This window comes from Callithrix jacchus, chromosome 13, assembly GCF_049354715.1.
Source record: "Callithrix jacchus isolate 240 chromosome 13, calJac240_pri, whole genome shotgun sequence".
Taxonomy (NCBI): Eukaryota; Metazoa; Chordata; class Mammalia; order Primates; family Cebidae; genus Callithrix; species Callithrix jacchus.
The window spans coordinates 11,770,842-11,795,428 of record NC_133514.1 but is presented as its reverse complement, the minus strand read 5'-3'; the positions used below and the strand labels follow the sequence as shown (position 1 = coordinate 11,795,428).

The window sequence follows — 24,587 nt, the reverse complement described above, 5'->3', positions numbered from 1 at the left end:
GTCTTGAGGCCAGAGCTCCACTGCTCTGCCTCCCTACATCCAGCACAGTTCTTCTGGTGACCCCCCACTGTCACGGGTGCAGCCTCCTTACTGGAAGGAGCCAGAAGGTTCGGTAGGTGATGTGAGCAGTTGTCTCTGCAGTCACAAATGGTCTGCTGTTTTTATGGATTCTTCCTATGAACGGAAGGAGAGGGGAGAGGCCACCAGGCTGCAGATTACATGCAATCCCCACCCTCTTCCTCCTCTGCCGCTCTCCTGACAGTCCTCTGCTTCCTGCTCCAGAGGGCCAGTGAGAGGAGTAAAACTGAAATCAGGATCTAAAGCTTTCCATCTGCTCCAATTCATTAAGGAAAAGTGGATGACCACAAGCACTGGTGCATCAGCCATGATCGGTAACATGCTGCCTAGGAACTCCCGCCCCACCACTGACTAGGACATCTGTTACGTGCTGACACTGCAGCAAGAGGGCTCAGGAGACCGGCTGCACCCACGCCAGCACCTGCATAGCCTGGCCCCAGTGTCAGGTTGACCAGTGGACTTGGAGGGGCCCAGAGGGACCATCTGTAACCCAGAGATGACAGCTGCAGCCCCCGCATCCCCCTGCCCCTGCACCACTCCACTGTCCCTGCAGCAGAGCAAATGGGCTTTTTCAGGAGCTGAGGATGATGGGGAGGTGTCTTTCTGTCCTCCTCCTTGCAAGGACACAGTGCCACAGTGCCACTACCTGAAGACTGAACCCACCCATGGAACTGGCCAGGGCTCTGGGACATGGAAAGTGGCTGCCTGAGCTCCGTGGTTGCCTCCTCCTTCCCACCATTCCTTCCCAGGCCCCAAAGGAGGTGCTTGAGGTAGCAACAGGGACTCAGGTAGAATCCAGAGGTTGAGAGAATGTCCAAGAGATCCCAAGAATCCATAGTTCATTTTCTCATCCATTCATTCATTGCACATAGTACGAGAAGCCCTGAGATAAGGGAGAGGCACAGACAGCCCTGGGGGGGTGGTAGTGGCTTAGAGAACAGAAGGGTTGTTGTAATGCCGCGTCATCAGCGCTGTCCAGCCATGTAACGCCACGGGAACATAGAATGTGAGCAGCTTTTGCCTTCCCGAATCAAGCAAGGTTTCATAGAGGTGGGGACACTTGGTCTGGGTCCTGAGAGATGGGTAGGAGTTCCTGTCATGGGAAAGAGGAAAGCACATTCCATGTGCAAGGGAATGGAACATTCGAGAAATAGATCAAGACAACCACACCAAAGAAAATAGTGCCCAGAGGGGAAGGGGAAGGCTGAAAAGGTAGAAGATGGTGAGGGAGACAATGCTGAGGGGTGAATCGGGGAGAAGGGCCCGGGGTGGAGTGGGACAGGGAGAAGGCCCAGGGTGGAGTGGGACTGGGGAGAAGGGACCGGGGTGGAGTGGGACTGGGGAGAAGGGCCCGGGTGGAGTGGGACTGGGAGAAGGGCCCGGGGTGGAGTGGGAGTGGGGAGAAGGGCCCGGGGTGGAGTGGGACTGGGGAGAAGGGCCCGGGTGGAGTGGGACTGGGAGAAGGGCCCGGGTGGAGTGGGACTGGGGAGAAGGGCCCGGGGTGGAGTGGGACTGGGGAGAAGGGCCCGGGGTGGAGTGGGACAGGGAGAAGGGCCCGGGTGGAGTGGGACTGGGGAGAAGGGCCCGGGGTGGAGTGGGACTGGGGAGAAGGGCCCGGGTGGAGTGGGACTGGGAGAAGGGCCCGGGGTGGAGTGGGACTGGGGAGAAGGGCCCGGGGTGGAGTGGGACTGGGGAGAAGGGCCCGGGGTGGAGTGGGACTGGGGAGAAGGGCCCGGGGTGGAGTGGGACTGGGGAGAAGGGCCCGGGGTGGAGTGGGACTGGGGAGAAGGGCCCGGGGTGGAGTGGGACTGGGGAGAAGGGCCCGGGGTGGAGTGGGACTGGGGAGAAGGGCCCGGGGTGGAGTGGGACTGGGGAGAAGGCCCGGGGTGGAGTGGGACTGGGGAGAAGGGCCCGGGTGGAGTGGGACTGGGGAGAAGGCCCTGAGGTGTTCTGCCTCGGGGCTGGAGAGGTCCCTCCTGGGTTTGGAGAGGTGCTGGGCAGGTACAGCCCTCCCAGCCTCCCTGATGAACACTCAGGCCAGGGCACTCTTCGAGGGTTACCGAGGTCGAGGTCGTAATTCACGTAATGCTGTCACTTGTGCCGCACACAGAGGGACCCACCCAGGGGGAGGGTGAAAGAGCAAGGCGGCCAGGAAGCTCACGGAAGACAAGCCGTAAATCAGAGCAGCACGAGGGAGGGAGGGAGACCCCGCGGGATGCGTGGAGGAGAAGGAGAGGCGTGACTTGCAATGGGCCGCGGACGAAGCGGGACAAGGAAGAGCCTCAATGGAACCTTTCGCGCTCCTGCTTCCCCTTCCTTCGCACCCAGTCTCTTTTTTGTCCTCCTTTTCCCCAGTTGAGTTGGGGGAGGGAAGGACAGCCGAAGCCCGCAGGTTGAGGCCAAGCTCATTGCAGGCCGGTGGCCGCCCTCTCTCCGCCACCCGACAGGACCGTGCACGGGGTCCCAGCCCGAGGGCGGCGCGGGGGCGTGGGCAGCCCGGTGGCCTGCGGTTTCCCTGCGGGTCTTGGAGGTTTTTCTTAGGGAAGTGTCTGCCATCTTGTGGCTGAAGCTGGTACTGCCGGGGCCCACCGGCAAACCTCCCGTCTGGGCTCCCCAAGGGGTCCCTGGGCCGGCATGTGGCTGCCAGCCGTGGAGGAGAGGAGGAGGGCAGTGGCACCGGCCTCCCTGGGTGGACCACCTTCCTCCCACGCTGCGCTCAGGGAATTTTCTGGAGACAGCGGCTGCGCCTGAAGGGGACAGGGAAGAGGGTGGATCTCAGACACAGGCAGGCTGGGAGGTCCGCACAGGGGTTGGCCACCGAACACTGATGCCTCCCGTAGACAGGCACAGTCAGCCCAGGGCCGGGGCGAGGCCCCCCAGCAGGTGGTGCCAGGTGCGGAGTGGGTGGGCCCTCTGAGGGTGATCACACCTGTGGGCCCTGTGAGCCTGTGAATCCCACTCACATTGTGAATTCGCAGCCCCTGGGTGTTCGATCTTTTATTTGCTATTTGGATACAGCTACAACAGAGGAGAGATTATTTGACATCTCTCAGTTCTCCAGTTCTCCCAACTTGGCTGGGGCCGGGAATGTGAGGCCCTCCTGGTGCCTTTTTCTCTTCTCCAAGCTCCTTGGTGCTGCCTGGAGCAGATGGCATCCCCAACCCCCACCCCACGGACATCGTCCTTACTGTCCTCACCAGAATCCTCCATTCCCACAGCCACCTGGCATCCCAAAGTCTTCCTTCAGCGGGCAACTTCTTCACGGGCAAATGCTAGCGATCGTTTCAGTCACACTGCGGGCACATGCTCCATCTCCAAGGCGGTCATTGCTAACTCTAAATCTACCCCTGTTAGTTAGCCAACCCACGTTCTCTTTCTTAGAGAGGCTGTTCCCTGAAAACAATCTGGAACCAAATGCTCCGTGAGCTGGGGCCAGTCATGGAAACAGAAAGCTTCCATTTCCATCAAGCTGGATGGATTCTACAAAAGGAATTCAGTGTTTACAGAATCGTTAGCAGGGCTGTTAGCGTGAAGGTCAGGAAAAAGCACCCCAGGATTTCAGGATACCAAGAAGATACTGAAATTGCCGGAAGTCATCGTGGATGGCATTCCACAGGCTCTGTGGGGAGGGCCGGGAGGAGCTGGCAGAGTCTCTGGTCTCCTTCCTGCAGAGTCCTGAGCTCATCCTCACAGCTGCGCCCTGCAAAGAATAGCTTCTCCTTTTACGTAGCCTGCCAAAATCTCTCATTGGTGGAGTCTGAAGCGGGGCCTTGCTGGCGGCAGAATCTGGGGAGTGCAGTCTGCAGGCTTTCCGCCTGTGCAGTACCGGGGTGAGCTGCGAATGTCAGGGACCGAGGCTCAGTATCTGACACACACTTTTAAACACGGGTGATAATAATAGGACTTCCTTCCCATGGCAGTTGTGAGGCTAAAATTAATACTTGTGAAGTCTTTGCACAGAGCATGGCATATGGTAGACCCTCAATAATTGCTAGTTTACAAAAAATTGTCAAAACTGAAAATAGAATGGCTCCTCATTCTCATTTCTAACCCCTGTAAAAACACTGGCTGCCTCTGAGCTGACTGGTCCAAGCCACCAGCCTTGGCAGAGAACCTGCCCCTTAGCGTTCTAGGCCTGCCGGGCCTCGGGGCGGCTCAGACGGCTAAACAGAGATGCAGGAAATAGGTGACCTTTCTCATGAAAAAACCCGAAGCAGTGAATCATGCTGAATATTAATACTGGATTTGCTGTGCTTGGCAGACTTGAGGACTTCATCTCACATGGACCAGTGGACAGTCAGGGTGTGGTTGGCCCCTCGTGAAAACCCAGGTCTTTGCTCTGCTTTGTGGCTCTGTACTGAATGGAGGCAGTGAGAACGGGGTTGAGCCTCTGTGGCCCTCTTCTCACGTGCTCCAAGCAACCTGCCACAGGAAAGAATTAGGGCACAGCTGAAATCCAAAGGGAAAAAGAAGCAGGCTGGAATCCACAGGGAGCAGGATCTATTTCTTAGTCTGTCTCCTGCCCCAAATAGCCCCTTTCCTCTCCCAGCTTGTGTTGATGCGTCTTTCCCTGGCAGCAGAGGCCACTGGGATGTAAACTAGGCTGCAGAAGATGGTGATGAGCCACAGCCCACGTCCTTCCCTGCCCTCACTCCCCAGGCTCCCTGGCCTTGAGTTCAGAGCGAAGACCCCTAGTAACTCCTGCTCACCAGGATGTCCCAGCAGAGCCCTGCTCCCCAGAGCCACAGCAAGTGGAGGGGACCCTCTGTCTAGCCTGGGAGTGGGCTGGGGTCCTGTTCCTGTAGGTTGGCAGACAGGATAGTGCCAGGTAGTGCTGCAGCCATTCCTCCCGCCCCTGCCCATCCTTACCCTGCCCACCCCTTTCCTTCCCTCCCACTGTGGTCCTGCTGAGCCCTCTCAGGGACGTCCATTTGTCCTCAGGGAGAGCAAGGGGGCCATGCTCACCTGCTTTTTCCCCTGGGAGAGCTTTGGGGCCAGTTTCAAAGAGGACCACAGCGTCCGAACCAGGGCCCCCCCTACATGCTCCTGGAACAGCAGGGCTATAGAAATAGAGTGTAAATTACAGATTTAAAAATCAGTTGGAAACCCAAGTTCAGTTCCCAGTCAACTGAGGCACAGCAAGGTAAGTCCCTGCTCGGCATTGTTCTGCTTGGAATGCACAGAACCCAGCCTGAAGCGACCCACCGCGCGTCCTGAGCCATGCGTCCACTCCCTGCAGCCCTGGCCCCTGAGTGCCTCCCCGCCGCAGGTGCTGTCTCTCTAGCATGGGAGCTGATGGCGCCTTTCTGTGTCCCCACAGGTTCTTTCTGAGCACGGCTTCGGCCCCATCACTACCGACATCCGGGAGAGACAGACTTTCTACTACGCAGAAGACTACCACCAGCAGTACCTGAGCAAGAACCCCAACGGCTACTGCGGCCTTGGAGGCACTGGTGTGTCCTGCCCAATGGGCATTAAAAAATAATTTCTACCCACATGGTGGGCCCTTGAGGTTCCAGCAAAGTTGCTTTCAACAAATTGAGCAGTGCTTGTGTGATTCACAATCTTGGCGTTTTAGAATGTACAAAGTACAAAGGAATTTACAGAGATCTGGTTTCCTGAAGTATAATCTGCAGAGGTGTGAGGGCAAGTTGATAAATGTGATTTATTTCCTAATGAGTTATGATGGGAGCAGAGCTGTGCAGGTTCCTGTGTCTCATCTGGGGTCCGAGTGAAGGCAACAGGGATGCTGTGTTCACCCTTCTTGGTGGAAGCTGAGGTGTGAGCTGGGAGGTTGTTGGATAGGACGGGGGACCCCAGAAGTCCTTTATCTGTTCTCTCCTGCCTGCCAGTGCCTTACAGTTGGCAAACATTCGTAGCCTCTGACTTATTCACTGAAATCCGTCGCTTTACCAAACCTAGACATGCGAAAGAGGCTTTCTGTCCCTTTTCAGCCCTATTTGTGCAGAGAAGAGATGTGAGTCCGCCTGATGAATTAATGCTTTCCTCACAGCTATGAGAAATATTTGTTTTAATAAAAACCTACAGTCCAATAATGCAAACTGCCTGGTGTCTCCTCGGTTTTTGACTTGCTCAGGTTGGATATTTTTAAGTGCAGTAAGATGAACTTAAGGATTCTAAAGCACTTGAGAGGGAAAAAGCCTCAGAGCCATTTACCCGCAGATGGGAACAATTCGGCTTGAAATTGTTGGTGGACACGCACACTTGTAGCTCCTGGCAACCTCAGTAATAATAGTTGTTCTCCAGGTGCCTGTCACATCCCTCACATCACACACCATTCTAGTCAGAGCAGACACCTCCAATCCCTGCCCGTAAGAACCTTTATATTACGTAAGCAATACACATGTAAACAAAAGATGAAATAAGATGATGTCAGCTCCTGATGAGGGACGTGAAGGTGTTGAACAGGATAAGACAGTGCATTGTGTCTAGGGGCTGTGAGATTGTGTTCAGGGCTGTTTGAGCGAGGTTGGTCAGGGAGGCCTCTACGAGGTGGTGAGACTTGATGGATTAGTCCATTCTCGAATTGCCATAACGAAATACCTGATACTGGGTGATTGATGAAGAAGAGACGTGCAGTTGGCTCACAATTCCACAGGCTGCACAGGAAGCGTGATTCTGGCATCTGCTCGGCTTCCAGGCAGGCCTCAGGAAGCTTACAATCATGGTGGAAGTGGGAGGGGGAGCAAGTGGGGTTGCCACATACTTTTCAATGACCAGATCGTGGGAGAACTGCATCACGAGAACAGCACTGAGGGATGGTCCTAACACCCAAGAAGCCGCCCCCATGGTCCAGTCCCCTCCCATTAGGCCTCACCTCCAATACTGGGGATTACAATTCAACAGGAGATTTGGTGGGAACACAGATCCAAACCGTATCATTTGAGAACCAGATGAACCAAATCAGCAGCCCCCAGCCTTTTCAGCACCAGGGACCAGTCTCGTGAAAGACAATTTTTCCACAAGTGGGTGATGGGAGGGATGATTCCAGCACAGGACACTCAGTGTGCACTTTATTACCGTTACCTTGTACTATATAATGAAATAATTATATAACTCACCATCATGTGGAATCAGTGGGAGCCCTGAGCTTGTTTTCCTGCAACTAGATGGTCCCAGCTGGGGGTGATGAGAGACAGTGACAGATTATCAGGCATCAGCTTCTCATAAGGAGCAAGCCACCCAGATTCCTCACATGTGCAGTTCACAATAGGGTTCACGCTCCTATGAGAATCTAATGCAGGCAGAGCGCAGGAGGTAATGTGAGCAATGGGGAGTGGGTGGAAATACAGATGACGCTTCACTCGCTCACCTGCCACTCACCTCCTGCTAGGAGGTCTGTTTCCTAACAAGCCACGGACCAGTACCAGTCCACAGCTCGATGAACTAAATGATTTTCAAGACCTAAAGGTGGCGGCAGGCTGGGAGTACACTAGTGGAAGTGGATGCTTTCCCATCAGAAGGGCCAGGAAGTCTAAATGGCCCAAATCAGGGAGTAGCTTGAGAGACAGAAAGTCCAGTGGGTGGGAATGGTGAGCCTGAGGAGGGTAGTGGAGAGAACTCTCAGTGAGGCGGTGGAACCAGGTCACAGAGCCTGCTAAGGATAAGATAATGGGCTTTTTAGTTTTTTCTATTTAATTGCTCAGCATTGGAGCATTTTACACACTTTCTCCATCATTTATTTTTAAGCGGAGCAACTGGATGGCTGGGAGTATGATATGTTTGTCAGAAGGCGGATGTGAGGTGGAGGTCATGCGATGAATCGCACAGCTTTGGCCATGCGAATTTCAGATGCTCCTCAGATGTCCCGGTGAGGATACGGAGCAGGAGAGTTGGTTGCATAGGTCTGGATCTTGGAAGGGATCAGTGGAGGAGAGATTTCAGAATCCCCAGCATGTAGATGGCGTTCGAGGCCATGGGACCAGCTGAGATCATTTAGGGAGAGACTGGAGAGAGAGAGAAAGGGTCTGAACTTTGATCACTGGGGCGTTCCAATATGCAGAGGTCTGGGAAAGAGGAAGCAAAGGAGAAGTGGAGAAGTGACACCTTTTCAAATATAAACTCACCAATGGAGAGTTCACAGCCCAACCGCCTCCTCTGGCTCTCACACTCCAGGCCACTCTCTGGCTTTCCAAATTGCCCCAGCCCAAGTGCTTCACAACTAGGGACAGCCCTTGTGCCCCAGAGCTGCTGAAATTATTCAACACGCCAGTCCTGAGCCTGTTCATTTTGCCTTCTCAGGGCAAGAGCCTGTTCACTCCGTCTCAGGGAAACCACAATAGAGGCTCTGACCACAGTTTCCACCCGCTCTGCTCTAGTTCTTCCCCTTCTCTTGAGACCTGTCAGTAACAAACTCTTAATAGCAACCATCTCTGGGTCTGTTGGCCTCATTAGACCTAAATAAAAACAGAACCTGTCAAAATATCGTGAGCTGGAGATACCGAATAACCGACAAAATCTCCATTTTAGCTCCCTGATCCATAGAGTCAAGTGTCCTGTACTCCCCACTCCCGATATGGTAAATAAAACAATACAGTTGTTCTGGGGGAATTTCAAATTTTGGTGGCCCCAGTGGCAAACCCAAATGATGCAGTGACAGCCCTATGTTGTCACCCTGTTTGGCAGATGAAATATTGTTTCCGTCTCCCAGTATTGCGTCATGCATAGGTTTCCTTCACATGTTCTGTCTCTCCTTCAAAGTCATTATGCAAAGTATTGAGCTGGGGCTGGGTACGGTGGCATACGCCTGTAATCCCAGCGCTTTGGGAGGCCGAGGCAGGCAGATCACCTGAAGTCAGGAGTTCAAGTCTAGCCTGGCCAACATGGTGAAACCCTGTCTCTTCTAAAAATACAAAAAAATTAGCTGGGCATGGTGGCAGGCTCCTATCATTCCAACTACTTGAGAGTCTGAGGCAAGAGAATTGCTTGAATCTGGGAGGCAGAGGTTGTAGTGAGCCGAGATCGCGCCACTGCTCTCCAGTCTGGGCAACAAGAGTGAAATTCTGTCTCAAGAAAAATAAATAAATAAAAATTGAAGTGAGCAGTTCACTTAGGGACATATGTTTGTTTAAGGTCTTAGAGCATCTTTTATGATAGGCATGATATGTCATTCTACTGCCCTTGATGACCCTCCTGCCCCCAACTTCTAGCAGAAAGTGCTGATAGATTGCCATGCTCTTTCCAGCCAAGCCCAGGCACACCTTCAGAATTCCTCTACACCAAGGACCTTGGGCAAGCACTGCCAACCGATCATGGTTTCCAGGTCAAACCCAGAGCTTTCCTTCCAGGTAAAACCAGAATTGCTGACTAAAGCTTTGGATGTAATATGTCAGCCCGGGGTAAATTCACTAAAAAGATTGATCATCTAAAGAACAGCTTAGATGTCAGCCACAGCATGGTGATCAGAGAGAGCCTGAGACAGATGCTTCGCTGAAATCTGGAAATTCCACAGAGGCTGGTGGAGTGATCAGCTGGAGTTAAGTCAGACAGACCTGAGGGAAATGCTAGCTCTGCCTCTTATATATTGAATGAGCCTGCAGAAGTCACATGATTATTCTGAGACTCAGTTTCTTCGTGTGTAAAATGGCGATAATCATACCCATGTTGCAGGGTTTGGGGAAGATTACATACGTGCGTGTGTGTGTGTGTGTGTGTGCGTGTGTGTGTAGGTAGACTTGGGTACAGAGCCTGAGACACAGTAAGTATTCTCTACATGGTAGATATTATTATTGCCTTCTCATCAAGGAAAAAAGGGGATTATTTGGTAAGACCTTTAAAAAAATCTCATTCACTTTTGTGAATCCACCCTGTCCCCAGAATGATCAGTGACAATTTCCAAACATGATTACTTTGTCTGAATAGATTATAAAATTTCCAGGGACCGATATTTTTTAACCATATGTTGACTCTGGGGTGACCTTTTTGCTACCCAAAGTTTAGGTATTTCCATCAGAGAGCAGGCTACATGTTCATTGGAATGTGCTCTGAGTTCCATATGGGACACTGGGATGCCAAGAACATGTCTGCCCTGACGTCGGCAGTGGGCTGGAGGCAGATGTCCCTGGGTACTCACTGGTCACTTAGTCTGTTCATCTTCACAGAAGACGGCATCTCTGCGGGCCCCTTACCTCCCTCGCTGTACAGTGGCACTTCCACAACCAAGTGGTCCCCTTGGAGGTGGAAACAAAAGGAAAAGCTCTGGATGGAGGTTTCCCAGCTCCTCGATAATCTGTAAAAATCTCTGACGCATCAGAGGAGTTTGTCACTAACATGAAAAGCTGCTTCTCATCACTCTTTTATTCATTCAGCCATTAATTAATTCTCTCAACATGTATTTATTCAGTTCCAGCTGTGTGCCAGGGTCTGTGCTAGATGCCGGGGGCATCATGTCAGCCAAATATAGTTGCTGGCCTCATAAAAATCGTTCTAGTGGGGAAATTGGATAATAAACGAGCAGTGTCACAACTCCCTAATTACAAACAGTGGATATGCCCTCAGGGAAGATCATTGTGTACTGTGACAGAGTAAAAATGAGCGGATCCGATCAGAGCTGAAGGAGTTGCATTTGGGCTGAATTCTGAAAGATCCATGAGAATCAACACGCAAAGCAGGTGCAAAGATTCAGGTGGGAGAGTGACACATTCCAGGCAGAGGCATGTGCAAAGGCCCTGGGGTGGAGCCTTTGAAAGAAGGAACCTAAGAGCTGTGGTGATGGTGCCATGTGTATTAATGCTGCTTTTATTTTTTTAAAAGGACTTAACTTTTTAGAGTAGTTTTAGGTTCACACCAAAATTGAGAGGAAGATACAGAAATTTCCATATGCCCCCCAACACCCTCACATGCTCAACCTCCCCAACTCTCAATGTCCTCCACCAGAGTGGAGCATTTGTTACAATTGACGAACCAAATTGACACATCATTATCGCCCAGCGTCCATAGTTTACGTTTGGGTTCATTCTTGGTGTTATACAGTCTGGGTTTGGACTCTATCCATTGTTAGAGTATCATGCAGAATAGTTTCCTTGACCAAAATATCCTCTGTGCCCCATCCACCGGTTTATCCCTGTCTCGCTCTTGACCCCTGGCAACCCCAGGTCTTTTTACTGTCTTCATACTTTTGCTTTTTCTAGAATGTCAAATAGTTGGAATCACACAGTAGCCTTTTCAGATGGACCTTTTTTACTTGCTAAATATGGCTTTAAGTTTCCGTTGTATCTTTTCATGACTCAATGGCACATTTCTTTTTAGTGCTGACTAATATCCCATTTTCTGGAGGTGCCACCATTTATTTTTCCATTCACTTACTGATGGGCACCTTGGCTGTTTCCATTTTTTAGTAATTATGAATAACGCTGCTATACACGTCTTTGTGCAGGTTTTTGTGTGGACGTAAGTTTTCAACTTCTTTGGATAAACGCCAAGACGTGTGATTGCTGGATTGCACAGTGGGAGGTATGTTTGGTTTTGTGAGAAGTTGCCAACCTGTCTTCTAAAGTGGCTGTGCCATTTTGCATTCTCACCAACAATGAATCAGAGTTCCTGTGGCCCCACAGCTTCACCAGCATTTGGTGTTGTCGGTGTTCTGGATTTCGGTCATTTTACCAGGAGTGTAGTGATGGCTCACTGTTGTTTTAGTTCACATTTCCCCAATGACCCATGATATGGAGCATGTTCATGTGCTTATTTTTCTCTATCTTCTTTGGTGACATATCTGTCACAGCCTTTGGCCCAATGGTTAGTTTTTCGTAGCTGACTGGTATGATGAGCAGTGCTAGGGATGAAGGTCGGTGATGCTCACAAAGTGAGCTTCTGTCTTTTTGGGTTTCCACATTTGAATTAGGCAACCTGTCTGCATGAAACTCTTGGCTTCTTTTCCCCACTTTTCCAGCCGCCTTCCAAGGTCACATCCTCAGGTAATGTTTGGGCCCCTGGTTTTTACTGTTGATGATTATTTTTAAACTGCAGTGACCTCACTGCTGGATTTGATTTTTTTTCTAAACACAAGGGCGGGGGACAGGGGCTCACACCTGTAATCCCAGCACTTTGTGGGGCTGAGGCGGGCTGATCACTTGAGGCTGGGAGTTTGAGACCAGCCTGGCCAATATGGTGAAACCCTGTCTCTACTAAAAATACAAAAATTAGCCCAGCATGGTGGTGCATGCCTGTAATCCCAGCTACTTGGGAGGCTGAGGCACAAAAGTCTCTTGAACCCAGGAGGAAGAGGTTGCAGTGAGCTGAGATTGCACCACTGTACTCCAGCCTGGGTGGCAGATCAAGACCCTGTCTCAGCAAAAAAAAAAGTAATGGATACCAAAAACCACACAAGAAGTATAGAATTTGATAATATTTTGATATATGTATATAGCCATGAAGTCATAGCTAAAATCAAGATAACAAATATATCCACCACCCGGAAAATATCCTCACACCTCTTATTGCTGGGTCTGCTTCCCCTACTCCATGTTCTACCCCCAAACCCAGTCCTGAGGCAGTCTGCTTTCTGCCACTAAAGATGAGTTTGCATTTTTGAAATTGGACTGAGCATTTACTCTTTCTTCATCTGGCTTCCTACTTAAGTATTTTGAGATTTGTCCATGTTGCTACATGTCTCATTGGTTCAGTCCTCTTCATTGTTAAGTAGCATTCCATCACATGGATGTACCACAGAGGGTTTATCCATTCATCTGTTGATGGACATTTGGGTTGTTTTCAGTTTGTGACTACAACACATAAACGTGCTATGGAATTCATGTATCCGTCCTTGTATGGACTCATGATTTCATTCCTGCTGCGTCATCCTCAATGCTTGCCACGATCAGTCTTTCTGAGTTTAGATATTCCGGGGTGGGGGGCAGTAGAGAGCAGTAGGATCTCACTACGGTTTCAATTTGCATTTCTGTAACAAATGATCCTGAGCCTTTTATTTATTTATTATTAATTTTTGAGGTGGAGTATCTCACTGTCACCCAGGCTGTAGTGCAGTGGTGCAATCTCGGCTCACTGTAATCTCTGCCTCCCGGATTCAAGTGTTTCTCCTGCCTCCTGAGTAGCTGGAACTATAGGCATGTGCCACCACTCCCAGCTAATGTTTTCCTGTTTTTAGTAGAGATGGGGTTTCCCCATGTTGGCCAGGATGGCCTGAGCCTCTTCTATGTGCTGCTTTGCCATCTTACTTGGGTGACACATCTAGCAAAATATTTTGCCCATTTGGGGGAGTTGTTACCTTAGTACTGAGTTTTCAGAGTCCTTTTTATATTCTAGTTACAAGTCATTTATTAGATATCCATTCGACAAAGTCTGTAACTTGTTTTATTTATTTATTTATTTATTTATTTATTTATTTATTTATTTTGAGTCGGAGTTTCGCTCTTGTTACCCAGGCTGGAGTGCAATGGCGCCATCTCGGCTCACCGCAACCTCCGCCTCCTGGGTTCAGGCAATTCTCCTGCCTCAGCCTCCTGAGTAGCTGGGATTACAGGCACGCGCCACCATGCCCAGCTAATTTTTTGTATTTTTAGTAGAGACGGGGTTTCACCATGTTGACCAGGATGGTCTCGATCTCTTGACCTTGTGATCCACCCGCCTCGGCCTCCCAAAGTGCTGGGATTACAGGCTTGAGCGACCGTGCCCGGCCCCTAGGACATCTTTTTCTAAGATGAGAAGTTGTGTGGTTTAAGGTTTTACACTTAGGCCTGTGGTTCATTTTGCGTTTGTTTTTGTATACGGTGTAAAGTATGAATTAAAGTTTGGTTTAATTTTTGCATACAGATATTCGATTATTCCAGCTGCATTTGTTGACAGGCTATTGGTATGGCCTAAAAGTTTGTATCCTCCACAAATTCCTATGTTGAGATCCTACTCCCCAAGGTGACTGTATTAGGAGGCGGGGCCTGTGGGGAGCTGATTAAGTCATCAGGGCAGAGCCTTCACAATGTGATTCGTGTCCTTAAAAAAGAGCCTCAGACTGCCTTGTCCGTTCCACATTGGGAGGACACAGCAAGAAGACTGTCCGTGAGTCTATGAGGAAGCAGAGCCCTGACCAGACACTGAATCTGAGGCCACCTTGATCCTGGACTTCTCAGCTTCCAGAACTGTGAGAAATAAATTTGTGTTGTTTAGAAGTGTCCAGATTATGCTATTTCATCATAGTAGCCTGAGTGGACTGAGGCAACCATCCTTTCTCAACTGAATCGATGTTACACATTTGTTGAAAACCAGTCATCTGTATAGATCTATTTCTGGACTGTCTATGCTGTTTCATTGATCTGTTATTCTGCCTTCATGCCAATGCCATACAGTTTTGATTACTAAAGATGATAAGTTTTAGAATCAGCTCGTGTAAACAGTGTAAATCACTGAGTCTTCAGAAGTTAAAGGCATACTGTGGTTTCAAATAAGGTACATAATCGTCATTTTTCATCATTCAGCATGAATATCCCCTACATATCTCTGAAGTTTGATTTTGTTCTTTATTTTAAGAAAAAAAATAACACTGTGAACAGCTTGAACCTGACAAGTTCACTTGAAACCATTGCACTGGAAGTGGACCGCTCAGCAGCCTTTGGTGGGACTGTGTGACTGCCTGACAGTCAGCAGCTCTGGGAACAAAACTGACATGGGTCTCTGGGAGGGGACATGGGAAGGATCTGCATGCAAATTGAAGATCCAGTTTCTATTAACTTTTTATACAATTGTATATTTTCATATTTTAATTATATTTTAATATACAATTAAAATATTGATTTTAAGTATATCTCTGGAAATATAAGCTTTAATAGTTGACACCTTCACTTAATCACCTATTAAATCATTTTATAACCCTTAATAAAGTTAGATGGTGTAACTGCTCAAATTGTTTTCTTGTAAAGTTGCTTTTGGTTATCCAAGGCTTTTTGTATTTCCATGTGAATTTTAGAATCAGTTTGTCAATCTTCTACAAAGTGAATTCTGCTGCAATTTCAAATGGGACTGCATTGAATCAGAATCAATTTTGAGAAAATTTACAGTTTAATAGTCTGATCTTCTCATCCATGGGCACAATATCACTCACCATTTAGTTAATTAAATTTAATGTATTTAATTTCTTTTAATAATGTTTTAGAGTCTTCAGAATCCAGGTGTTGCACATCTTTTGTTAGATATATCCCTAAGTATTTTATGCTCGTATGACATTGTTATATTATTGTTTTTAAAACTTCAGTTTCCAGTTGTCCATTGCTAGTTGATGCAAATCTGATGGACTTTTCTACATCAATTCTGTATGCTGCCATCATGCTGAACTCACCTATCAATTCTGGTTTCTTCTTTTGTAGATTCCATGGGATTTTCTACATAGATATTATTTCATCTGCAAATAGAGACAGTTTTGCTTCTTGTTTTTGATCTGTGTACCTTTTCCCCTCCCTGCTTACCTTGCTGCACTTTATCTCCAGTACAATTTTGATAGAAGTGGTGAGAGTGGAAATCCTTATCTGTTCTGATACTATCCTTGTATTCGTCTGTTGTCACACTGCTGATAAAGACGTACCTGAGACTGGTAATTTATAAGAAAAAGTGGTTTAACGAACTCAGTTTCCACGTGGCTGGGGATGCCTCACAATCATGGCAGAAGGTGAAAGGCACATCTTACATGGTGGCAGACAAGAGAGAATGAGAGCCAAGTGAAAGGGGAAATTCCTTATAAAACCATCAGATCTCATGAGACTTATTCACCTCCATGAGAATAGTATAGGTGAACCACCCCATGATTCACTTATCCCCCAGTGGGTCCCTCCCATGACACAGGGGAATACGGGAGCTACAATTTAAGATGAGGTTTGGGTGGAGACACAGCCAAACTATGTCAGTCTTTTACCATTAAATATGATGTTAGCTGTAGATTTTCCATAGAAGTTCTTGGTGAGTTTTCCTTCTCTTTCTAGTCTGTAGAAAGTTTATCAGGAATGGGTTCAGATTTTGTCAAGAGTCTTTTGAATTCAGAAAAATGATCATACAGACCTTCCTTATTAGTCTGTGAATATTGTGAGTTACATTCACTGATTTTTGAGTCTTTATCCAACCTTGTGTTCCTGAGATAAGCTGACTCAGTCATGATTTGTGTCCCTTTTATACAGTGTTGGATTTGATTTGTTCAAATTTTCTTAGCAATTTTTGCATCTTTTTATGAGGAATATTTGTCTGTAGTTTTCTTGTAATGTCTTTACCTGGTTTTAGTAATACTGACTTAATAGAATCTGTTGGGAAGTATCCTTTAGTTTTATGGAAAACTTAGAATTGTTATTATTCTACTACTATTTATGTTATTATGTTATTCTTTCTTCCTTAAATGTTTGGTAGGACTTGACAGTGAATCCCTCTGGGTCCTTAGTTTTTTATGCCGGAAGATTTTTAATTGCAAATTCAATTTCTTTAATTGATACAGGGCTATTTGGGTTCTCTAGTTCCTGAATGAGCCTTGGTAGATTTTGTTTTTTTTTTTTTTAAGTAATTTCTCCTTTTCATCTAAGTCATGTAATATATTGGCATAATATTTCCTTATCTTAATATCCATAAAATGCATAGTGATCTTACCTCTCTCATTCCTGACATTGGCAATTTGTTTTTTATCTTTTTTTCCTAATCAGTCCTACAGGTTTTATCAATTTTATTGCCTTTTGAATAAACCAGCTTTTGGTTTTATTTATTTTTTTCTGTAATTTTCTATTCCATTTTATATTTAATCGATTTCTGCCTTGATCTTTATTATTTTCTTTCTTCTGCTTCCTTTAGCTTTACTTTTCTTTCCATTTTACTAGTTTCTACATGGAAGCTCAGGGTGTTGGCTTGAGACCTTTATTCTTTCATAATACAGGTATTTAGTGCTATAAATTTCCCTCTACTGCCTTAAATGGGATCCCACACATTTTGATATACTGTGTTTTCCTTTCTGCTTAGTTTAAAACTTTTACATTTTTCTCTTGAGTTCTTCTTTGACTTACAGATTATTTAGAATGTGTTACATGGTTTTCTAATATTGGGATGTTTTCCAGAGATCTATTATCAATTTCTAATTTAATTTCATTGTTGTCAAAAAACATTGTATGCCTTGAATGCTTTTGAGTTTATTGAGACTTCTTTTATGAACCAGAATAGGATCTACTATGGAAAACATTTCACGTAGGCTTGAGAGGAATGTATATTTTGCCATCATTAGGTGATGTATACTATAGATGTCAACCAAGTCAAGTTGGTTGGTTGTGTTGTTCAAGGCGTATCTTTACTGATGTTCTAGCTACTTGTTTTATTGATGAGAGAGAGGTATTAAAATCCCCAACTTTAATTGTAGATGTGTCTATTTCTCCATATAGTTTTGCCAGTTTTTGCTTCATATGTTTTGAAGTTCTGTCACTAGGCACAGAAACGTTTAAGATTTTTATAACCTCTTGATGAGATGACCCTCTCGTATTATAAAATGACCCTCTTTATTGCTAGTGCTATTCTTTGTTTTGAAATCCACCCTGTCTTCATATAGCCATTCCAGCTTTCTTTCGATAGGTGCATATAGGATATGTAATTTTCCATTTTTATTGAACTCGTATCTCGTTATTTAAAGTGAGTTTGTAGGCAGCATATAGTTGAGTTGTGGGGTTTTTCTTTTTTTAGCTGATCTGACAGTCTCTGACTCTAAGTGGCATTTTAGACTATTTACATTTCATGTGATGATTGAGGTTTAAATCTTCCATATATCTATTTGTTTTCTTCTTACATTTATTCTTTGTTCTTCTTTTAATGTTTTTCTGTCTTCTTTTAGATAATGAATTTTTAATGATTCTGTTTTAACTCCTTTGCTGGCATGTTAGCTGTGCCTATTGTGTTATTTTAGTGGTAGCTTTAAGATTTATAGTGCACATCTTCAATTCATCATCATCTACCACAACCAATATTGCATCACCTACTGTGTACTATTAATACTTAATCAGCATACGTCCATTTCTCTCCATCTGATCATAGTGCTGTTGTTATCACATATTATTCTATACATGGTGTAAACTCCATAATTTTATTTTTTTATTTTTTGCTTTAAATGGCCAATTACTTTTTAAATACATGTAAATAATAATTATTAAATAATTATAAAATCGGATATATAATTAATTATTATAAAAATTATTTTATATTTACTCACAGTTAATATTTCTAGTGCTCTTTTTCTCTTGGTTGATTCACATTTCCATCTGGTATTATCTTCCCTCTACCTGAAAGCCTTTCCTTAAGATTTCTTAGACCGCAGTTTTGCTAGTGATTCATTCTTTTAGCTTTTGTATGTTTGAAAAATTTTTTATTTGGCCTTTGTTTATAAAGCATAGTTTTGTTGTATATAAAATTTTATGTGGACATCTGTTTTCTTTCAGTAATTTAAAGATGTTGTTTCATCGTCTTTTCTTTGGCTTATATTGTTTCTAGTGAAAAATCTGCTGTCATTCTTATTTTTGTTCCTCTGTAGATAGTGTGTATGAGTTTTTTTAACCCATCTGGCTGCTTTGAGGTTTTCTCTAAATCACTGGTTTTAAGTAATTTGATCATTAAAGTGGATAGACTTGTGTTACCAGAAAATAATACATCCAAGTCCTAACCCCTAGTACCTGTGAAAATGACCTGATATTTTTAATCTCTGATTTAGAAATATGATTTTTCTAGGTATGATCAAGTTTAGGTATGGTTATACCAGATTAAAATGGGCCCTAATCCAGTGACTGGTGTTCCTATAAAGTGAGGGAAATTTGAACACAGATACACAGAGAGAACATTGTATGGAGACACACACAATGGAGACACACACAAAGAGAATGCCATGTTATAGTAGAAGTAAAGATGGGACTGATGCTTCAAGCCAAGGAACACCAAGGATTGCTGGCAGCCACCACAATCTACAAAGAAGCCAGGAAAGATACTCCTCTAGAGCCTTCAGAGCGAGCATGGCCCTGGTGACACCCTGATTTCACACCCTGGCCTCCAGGACCATGCAAGAATAAATTTATCTTAAGCCACAGTAGTTTTTGCTGCAGCAGGCCCAGGAAACTAATACTACTGTGATGTGCCCCAGTGTCGTGTTTGTGTTTCTTGAGCTTCGATTTTATTGAGCTTCTTGAATCTGCAGTTTTGTAATTTCCATCAAGCTTAGAAACTGCTGTTAAGTCTTTAAATATTTTTCAGCCCTCCCTACTATCTTTGGGGATTCTGATGAAATGTCCCACAAATACGCTGCTCTTTTTTTTTAAGCTTTTTTTTCATCTCAAAGTTTTATTTTTGATATTTTAAATTGTTCTATTGTTATATTTCCAAGTGCACCAACCTTTTATTTTGCAATGTTTAATCTGCTATTCATCCTGGCCAATGTGTTTTTCATCTCAGACATTGGGGTTTTCATCTCTTGATGTTTGATTGGAGGCTTTAATACATCTTCTCTATTGCCACTAAAATGTTCAGTCTTTCCTCTAGCTTCTTGAATGTGTTTAATGCCTTTATAATCACTGTTTAAGTGATTAAATTAATCACTATTATTTCTATTATCTGCGTCATTTCTAGCTTTCTTTCATTGACTCATTGTTCTCATTATGGGGCTTATTTTATCACTTCTTTGCATGCCTGGCAATTTTTGATTGGATAACAGAGGCATTGTGAGTTTTGCTTTTTGGAGTGCTGGATATTTTTGTATTCCTCTAAGTATTCCTGAGCTTTACTCCATGACACAGTTAAGTTACTTGGAAACCACTTCATTTTTCCAGGGCTTGTTTTTAAGTTTTCTGAGATGGGACCAGAGCAGCATTTAGTCCAGGACTAACACCTAGTCCACTGAGAAGCACTCTACTCTATGCCCTGCGAATTGTGAACATTTCCACTCAGGGTAGTGGAAACAGGACCTATTCCGAGCCCTGTGTAAGCTCTGAGGCTTGTTCCATAACCCTTTTGGATGACTATTTCCTTAGTCTCAGAATATGGAAGAATCACATAGGCAAGGCCTATTTATCCACTAGGTAGAATAGGCACAGTGCCTAGGGCCTACAATACTTTTAGGGACTCATGAAATCACTTTATTTTATGATTGAAAAAAGAAAGTGTTAAGAAATTGTTTTAATACATGCTAACATATTCATCTTTATGGCAATATAATCGCAAAACGTGGATACCTGGAGGAAGTAGTACAGGAAAGCAAAGTGAATGGGGCCCAGAGAAACACAATGCAACTTTGCATGTGGGTCGGGGAGAGCATACTGGCTCAGAGCTAGGGGTGAGTATCATCTCTCAACAGGAAGTATTGGAAGCGGTGTAATTTGGGTGAGCTCCCAATGGAGCTGGTTTCCTGGGCAACAAGCCAAAAGCAAAGCCTGGGCTCTGGGTTTAACCCACACGGATTGGCAAGAGAAAAAAAACAGGAACATGGTGGCCAGAGAGAGAAAGGCATTTAGCAAGGTTGCGTGGGTGGAGTGAAGAGCAGGGCACTTAAAGTTGGCACACTCAGGACAAGTTCACTTGCATTTCTCAGCCTGAATTTCCTTGTCTCTACAAAGGAGTTAGTGCTAACTGCTCTGCAGGGAGGCTGTGAGACTTCCAGGAGATACATGTGAAAGTTTTGTGGAAACGACAGCATGTGTTTGTTATTAGAGAGACAAGAAGGCTCCAACTAATGGAAACCAAGATTACAGAGAGGGGTGTATTAAGAGTTGCAGAAGGACAGGACTGGGGTAGATGCTTGGAGCCCTTTAATCCAGTGTTCCCAGAGGAATAAATCAAGGTGTCAAAGGCATCAGAAGCACTGTGAAATGATGGAGACCATGGACAGTGATGTGGTTTGGCTCTGTCCCCACCCAAATCTCACCTTGAATTTTAATAACCCCCATGTGCCAAGGACAGGACCAGGTGGAGACAATTGAATCATGGGGACAGTTTCCCCCATACTGTTCTCATGATAATGAGTGAGTTCTAACGAGATCTGATGGTTTTATAAGGGCCTTCCTCTCACTGGGCACCTCTTCTCTCTCCTGCTGCCCTGTGAAGAGGTGCCTTCTGCATTATTGTAAATTTCCTTAAGCCTCCCCAGCCATGCAGAATTGTCAATTAAACCTCTCTTCTTCACATATTACTCAGTTTTGGGTATTTCTTCATAGCAGCATGGGAATGGACTAATACACACAGGAACTTGCCCACCATGCATTACCACCCTGAAGAGTCTGGGAAACGATATTTTGAAGATTTCAGCCCCTATGATCCTGGGAGAGGTGAAGGGGGCCAGGATGCTGCTGAGTATCAATTCTGTAACCGACACACAGTTTTAAACATGAAATGACAATAACAGGACTTCTCATCTAGTTGTTAATGACAGCACTTTGCTGTCCCTTGCCCAGTGTGCTACAGGTAATAAGCCCTCAGAATCTGCTAACTCACAAAGACAATTTTCTCAGAATGCAATTAGAATGATACACTCATTTTATTTTTTCAAGACAGAATTTCACTCTGTCACCCTGGCACAATCTTGGCTCACTTCAACCTCTGCCTCCTATGCTCAAACAATCCTCCCACCTCAGCCTCCCAGGTATCTGGGACTCCAGGCACATACCACACCAACCCTGGCTAATTTTTGTATTTTTTGGTAGAGATGGGGTTTCACCATGTTGCCCACGCTGATCTCAAACTCCTGGGCTTGAGCGATCCTCCTACCTCGGCCTCCCAGAGCCCTAGTATTGTAAGTATGAGCACTGTGCCTGACCATCAGTCTCATTCCTAATCCCTAATTGGGGAACTGTCTGATTTGATCAGACTGTTTGGGCCATGATAGGATACTTGTCCTTGTTGTCTGGTCTCAGGATGACCTGACTCCTTTATTCCAGCTCAAAGGGTAAATGGAGACTTGGAATTCCATCCAAGTGCTCAGAAAAAAAAAAAAAGCAAATTACAAGAACAGGCTCAATTCAAGAATAGAGCTCACATTCTTAGAAGGCTGCAGTTCTTCAGTCTAAACAGAGTCTAACCAATTCCTGTGTGAAGGCTGAAGGCCAGGACCTGCCTTTATAATCCTCCATCCCAGATGGAGTTAATGAAACTGGAGTTCAGTCTTTTTCACCTTGTGTTCAAATACCCTGGTTAGCTTGCAACAAGAAAGAACTAGGGCATAGCTCATATACAAAAGAGGAAAAGAAACAGGCTATAATCCATGGGGAAGACTTTCTATTTCTTAATCTGTCTCCTGTCCCAAATAGCTCAGCTCTCCTTCCCCAACTCATGTTTATGTGTTAAATGTCTTTCTTGTAGCAGACGCCAGCAGACTGACAGTCCCTAAACTGGGTCAGAGAGAGAGATGAATCAACAAAGTCCCTCGGGCTATATCACCTGTGTCCTCACTCCGTCTCCTGTTCCCTGGCATCTTAGGGTGACCCCTGTTGCCAGAACCACAGAAGCCTAGGGGCTCCTCTGTCCAGCTCCAGGCTTCCTAATGTGCAGATTATCAGCCCTCATAGCTGGCAGGAAGGAGAGAGCTGGGGCTTGTCTGTCCGCAGCCCTTTGCACACCTTCACTAACCTGAGTCTTCTTATTTTTATTCCACTCTTGCACTGATGGAATAAAGTCAGAGGATAGTTAGCCACTTGAGACAGCAGCCAGAAAACCACACTTCTCTTCTAGAACTTTCATTGCTGGGGCCCGTTTCAAACAAACAGACAGAATCCAAGTAAGGGCTCCCCTGTGAGCAGTTGTAACAGCATTGATGTAGCAAGTACAGAATAGGTTTTATTTTTTGTTGTTTAAAATGGGGTCAAACTAACCTTATTTCAAATACCAGAGCACAGAGACCAAGAGAGAATGACTTGCCCAATGTAACACAGCAAGGAACAGAGTCCAGAGTGTTAAAAGAAAAACTTCAGCTCAGTTATATTTAAAGGAGTTTAATTCAGCAATGAACAATTCTCGAATTGGGCAGACCTTAGAGTCACAGCAGACTCAGAGAGACTTCAGGGATGCCTCATGGTCACAACAAATTTATAGGCCAAAAAATAAAATGACGTACAGGAATCTGCAGTGAGGTCCAGAAACAGCTGGATTGGTTCCAGGCTGGTGTTTGCCTTGTTTGAACACTCAGCAGAGTATGAATGGTTGAAGCGTGGCTGCTGGGATTCACCAAGACTCCACAATTGTTACAGGCGCATTCTCCTAAAACAATAGTCAGAAGTATGACCTATCTATTCTCGTAGGGAACATCTTGTAGAAAAGAAAAAAAAATGGATCTAGCCTTTTTTTCTTTTTTTGAGACAGGATGTTGTTCTGTTTTCCAGGCTGGAGTGCAGTGGCATGATCATGGCTCACTGCAGCCTCGACCTCCCCAGACTCAAGGGATCCTCTGGCCTCAGCCTCCCAAGTTAAGGTTTCAATCTTATCTGCCTATAAAGCTGATTAGGTTAGTCTGTCCACAAGGACTCAAATATAGAAGTACAGAGTCCTTCTCAGGCCACAGGGTCAAACTGCAGCCTTACACTTGCTTTCTCCTTCAGTGCACAACAGAGGCCACCTTTTGTGCTCCACTTAATGCCTGCACTACTCCCTAAGTATCTCTCTCTTGTTTGATGTTTGATGCCTTCTGTTAAGAATCTAGGTCCAGGCCAGGTGTAGTGCCTCACATCTATAATTCCAATGGCTTGGGAGACCAAGGCAGGTGGATCGCTTGAGGCCAGGAGTTCGAGACCAGCATAGGCAACAAAGGGAGACCCCGTCTCTATTAAAAACAAAAAATTATTAGCCAGACTTAGTAATGTACACCTGTGGTCCCAGATACTTGGGAGGCTGAGACAGGAGGATCTCTTGAATCTGGGAAGGTCAAGGCTGCAGTGAGCCATGATCATGCCACTGCATTCCAGCTTGGCTGACAGAACAAGATCTTGTCTTAAAAAAAAAAAGGCTAGATCCAATTTTTTCTCTTTCGCAAGATGTTCTTTAAGAGGATAGATAGGTCATATTTATGACTAATATTTGAAAAGGAAAATGTTACATTTTTTAAAAGATCACTGAGTAGTGAAGCAAAAGTCCTGATGGATTGGGAGTAGATTATTTTCTTTCCAATTGGTGTTTTAAAAATAATGTTTGAATTTTCACTCCTGGGTAGGATGCTGTAAAATATGGTAGACCAGTATTCCATCCAGAAAAAAGCTGGGTCAATTTGTTTTTAATTATATAATAGGAAAACTGTGGGACCAATGAGGACTTAATCAACTGAAATTTCAGGGAATCATCACTCTCATGAAATGAACTATCACTGCCAACAGGTTTTTGCCCCTCCTGTCCCTAGGGGACATTTGCCAATCCTGTCTCTAGGCTGAGACTCAGACTTGGTCCAGAAAGAGATCACCTGCAGGGGCAGAGAGAAGCCAGTACGGCTTTTAAGAGTGGAGTTGTGCTGGTCTGGAGGAGAAACTAGAAACTTAAGAGTCCAATTTCAAGCTGTATGGGTGTCTGGACAGCTAGACTAC

The 24,587-nt window shown here is 45.5% G+C and overlaps 1 protein-coding gene across 15 annotated transcripts in view; it reads left to right on the top strand.

Annotated features, from left to right (window-relative positions):
* Positions 1 to 6,140, top strand: part of MSRA (methionine sulfoxide reductase A) — a 509,296-nt gene extending 503,156 nt beyond the window's left edge. For all 15 annotated transcript variants that reach the window (XM_078347107.1, XM_078347102.1, XM_078347104.1 and 12 more), the window contains one exon: positions 5,399 to 6,140. In XM_078347107.1, coding sequence (XP_078203233.1) covers positions 5,399 to 5,563 — 165 coding nt within the window. In that variant the 3' untranslated portion in view covers positions 5,564 to 6,140. The remainder of the gene's footprint in view (positions 1 to 5,398) is intronic.
* The last annotated feature ends 18,447 nt before the right edge of the window (positions 6,141 to 24,587 follow it).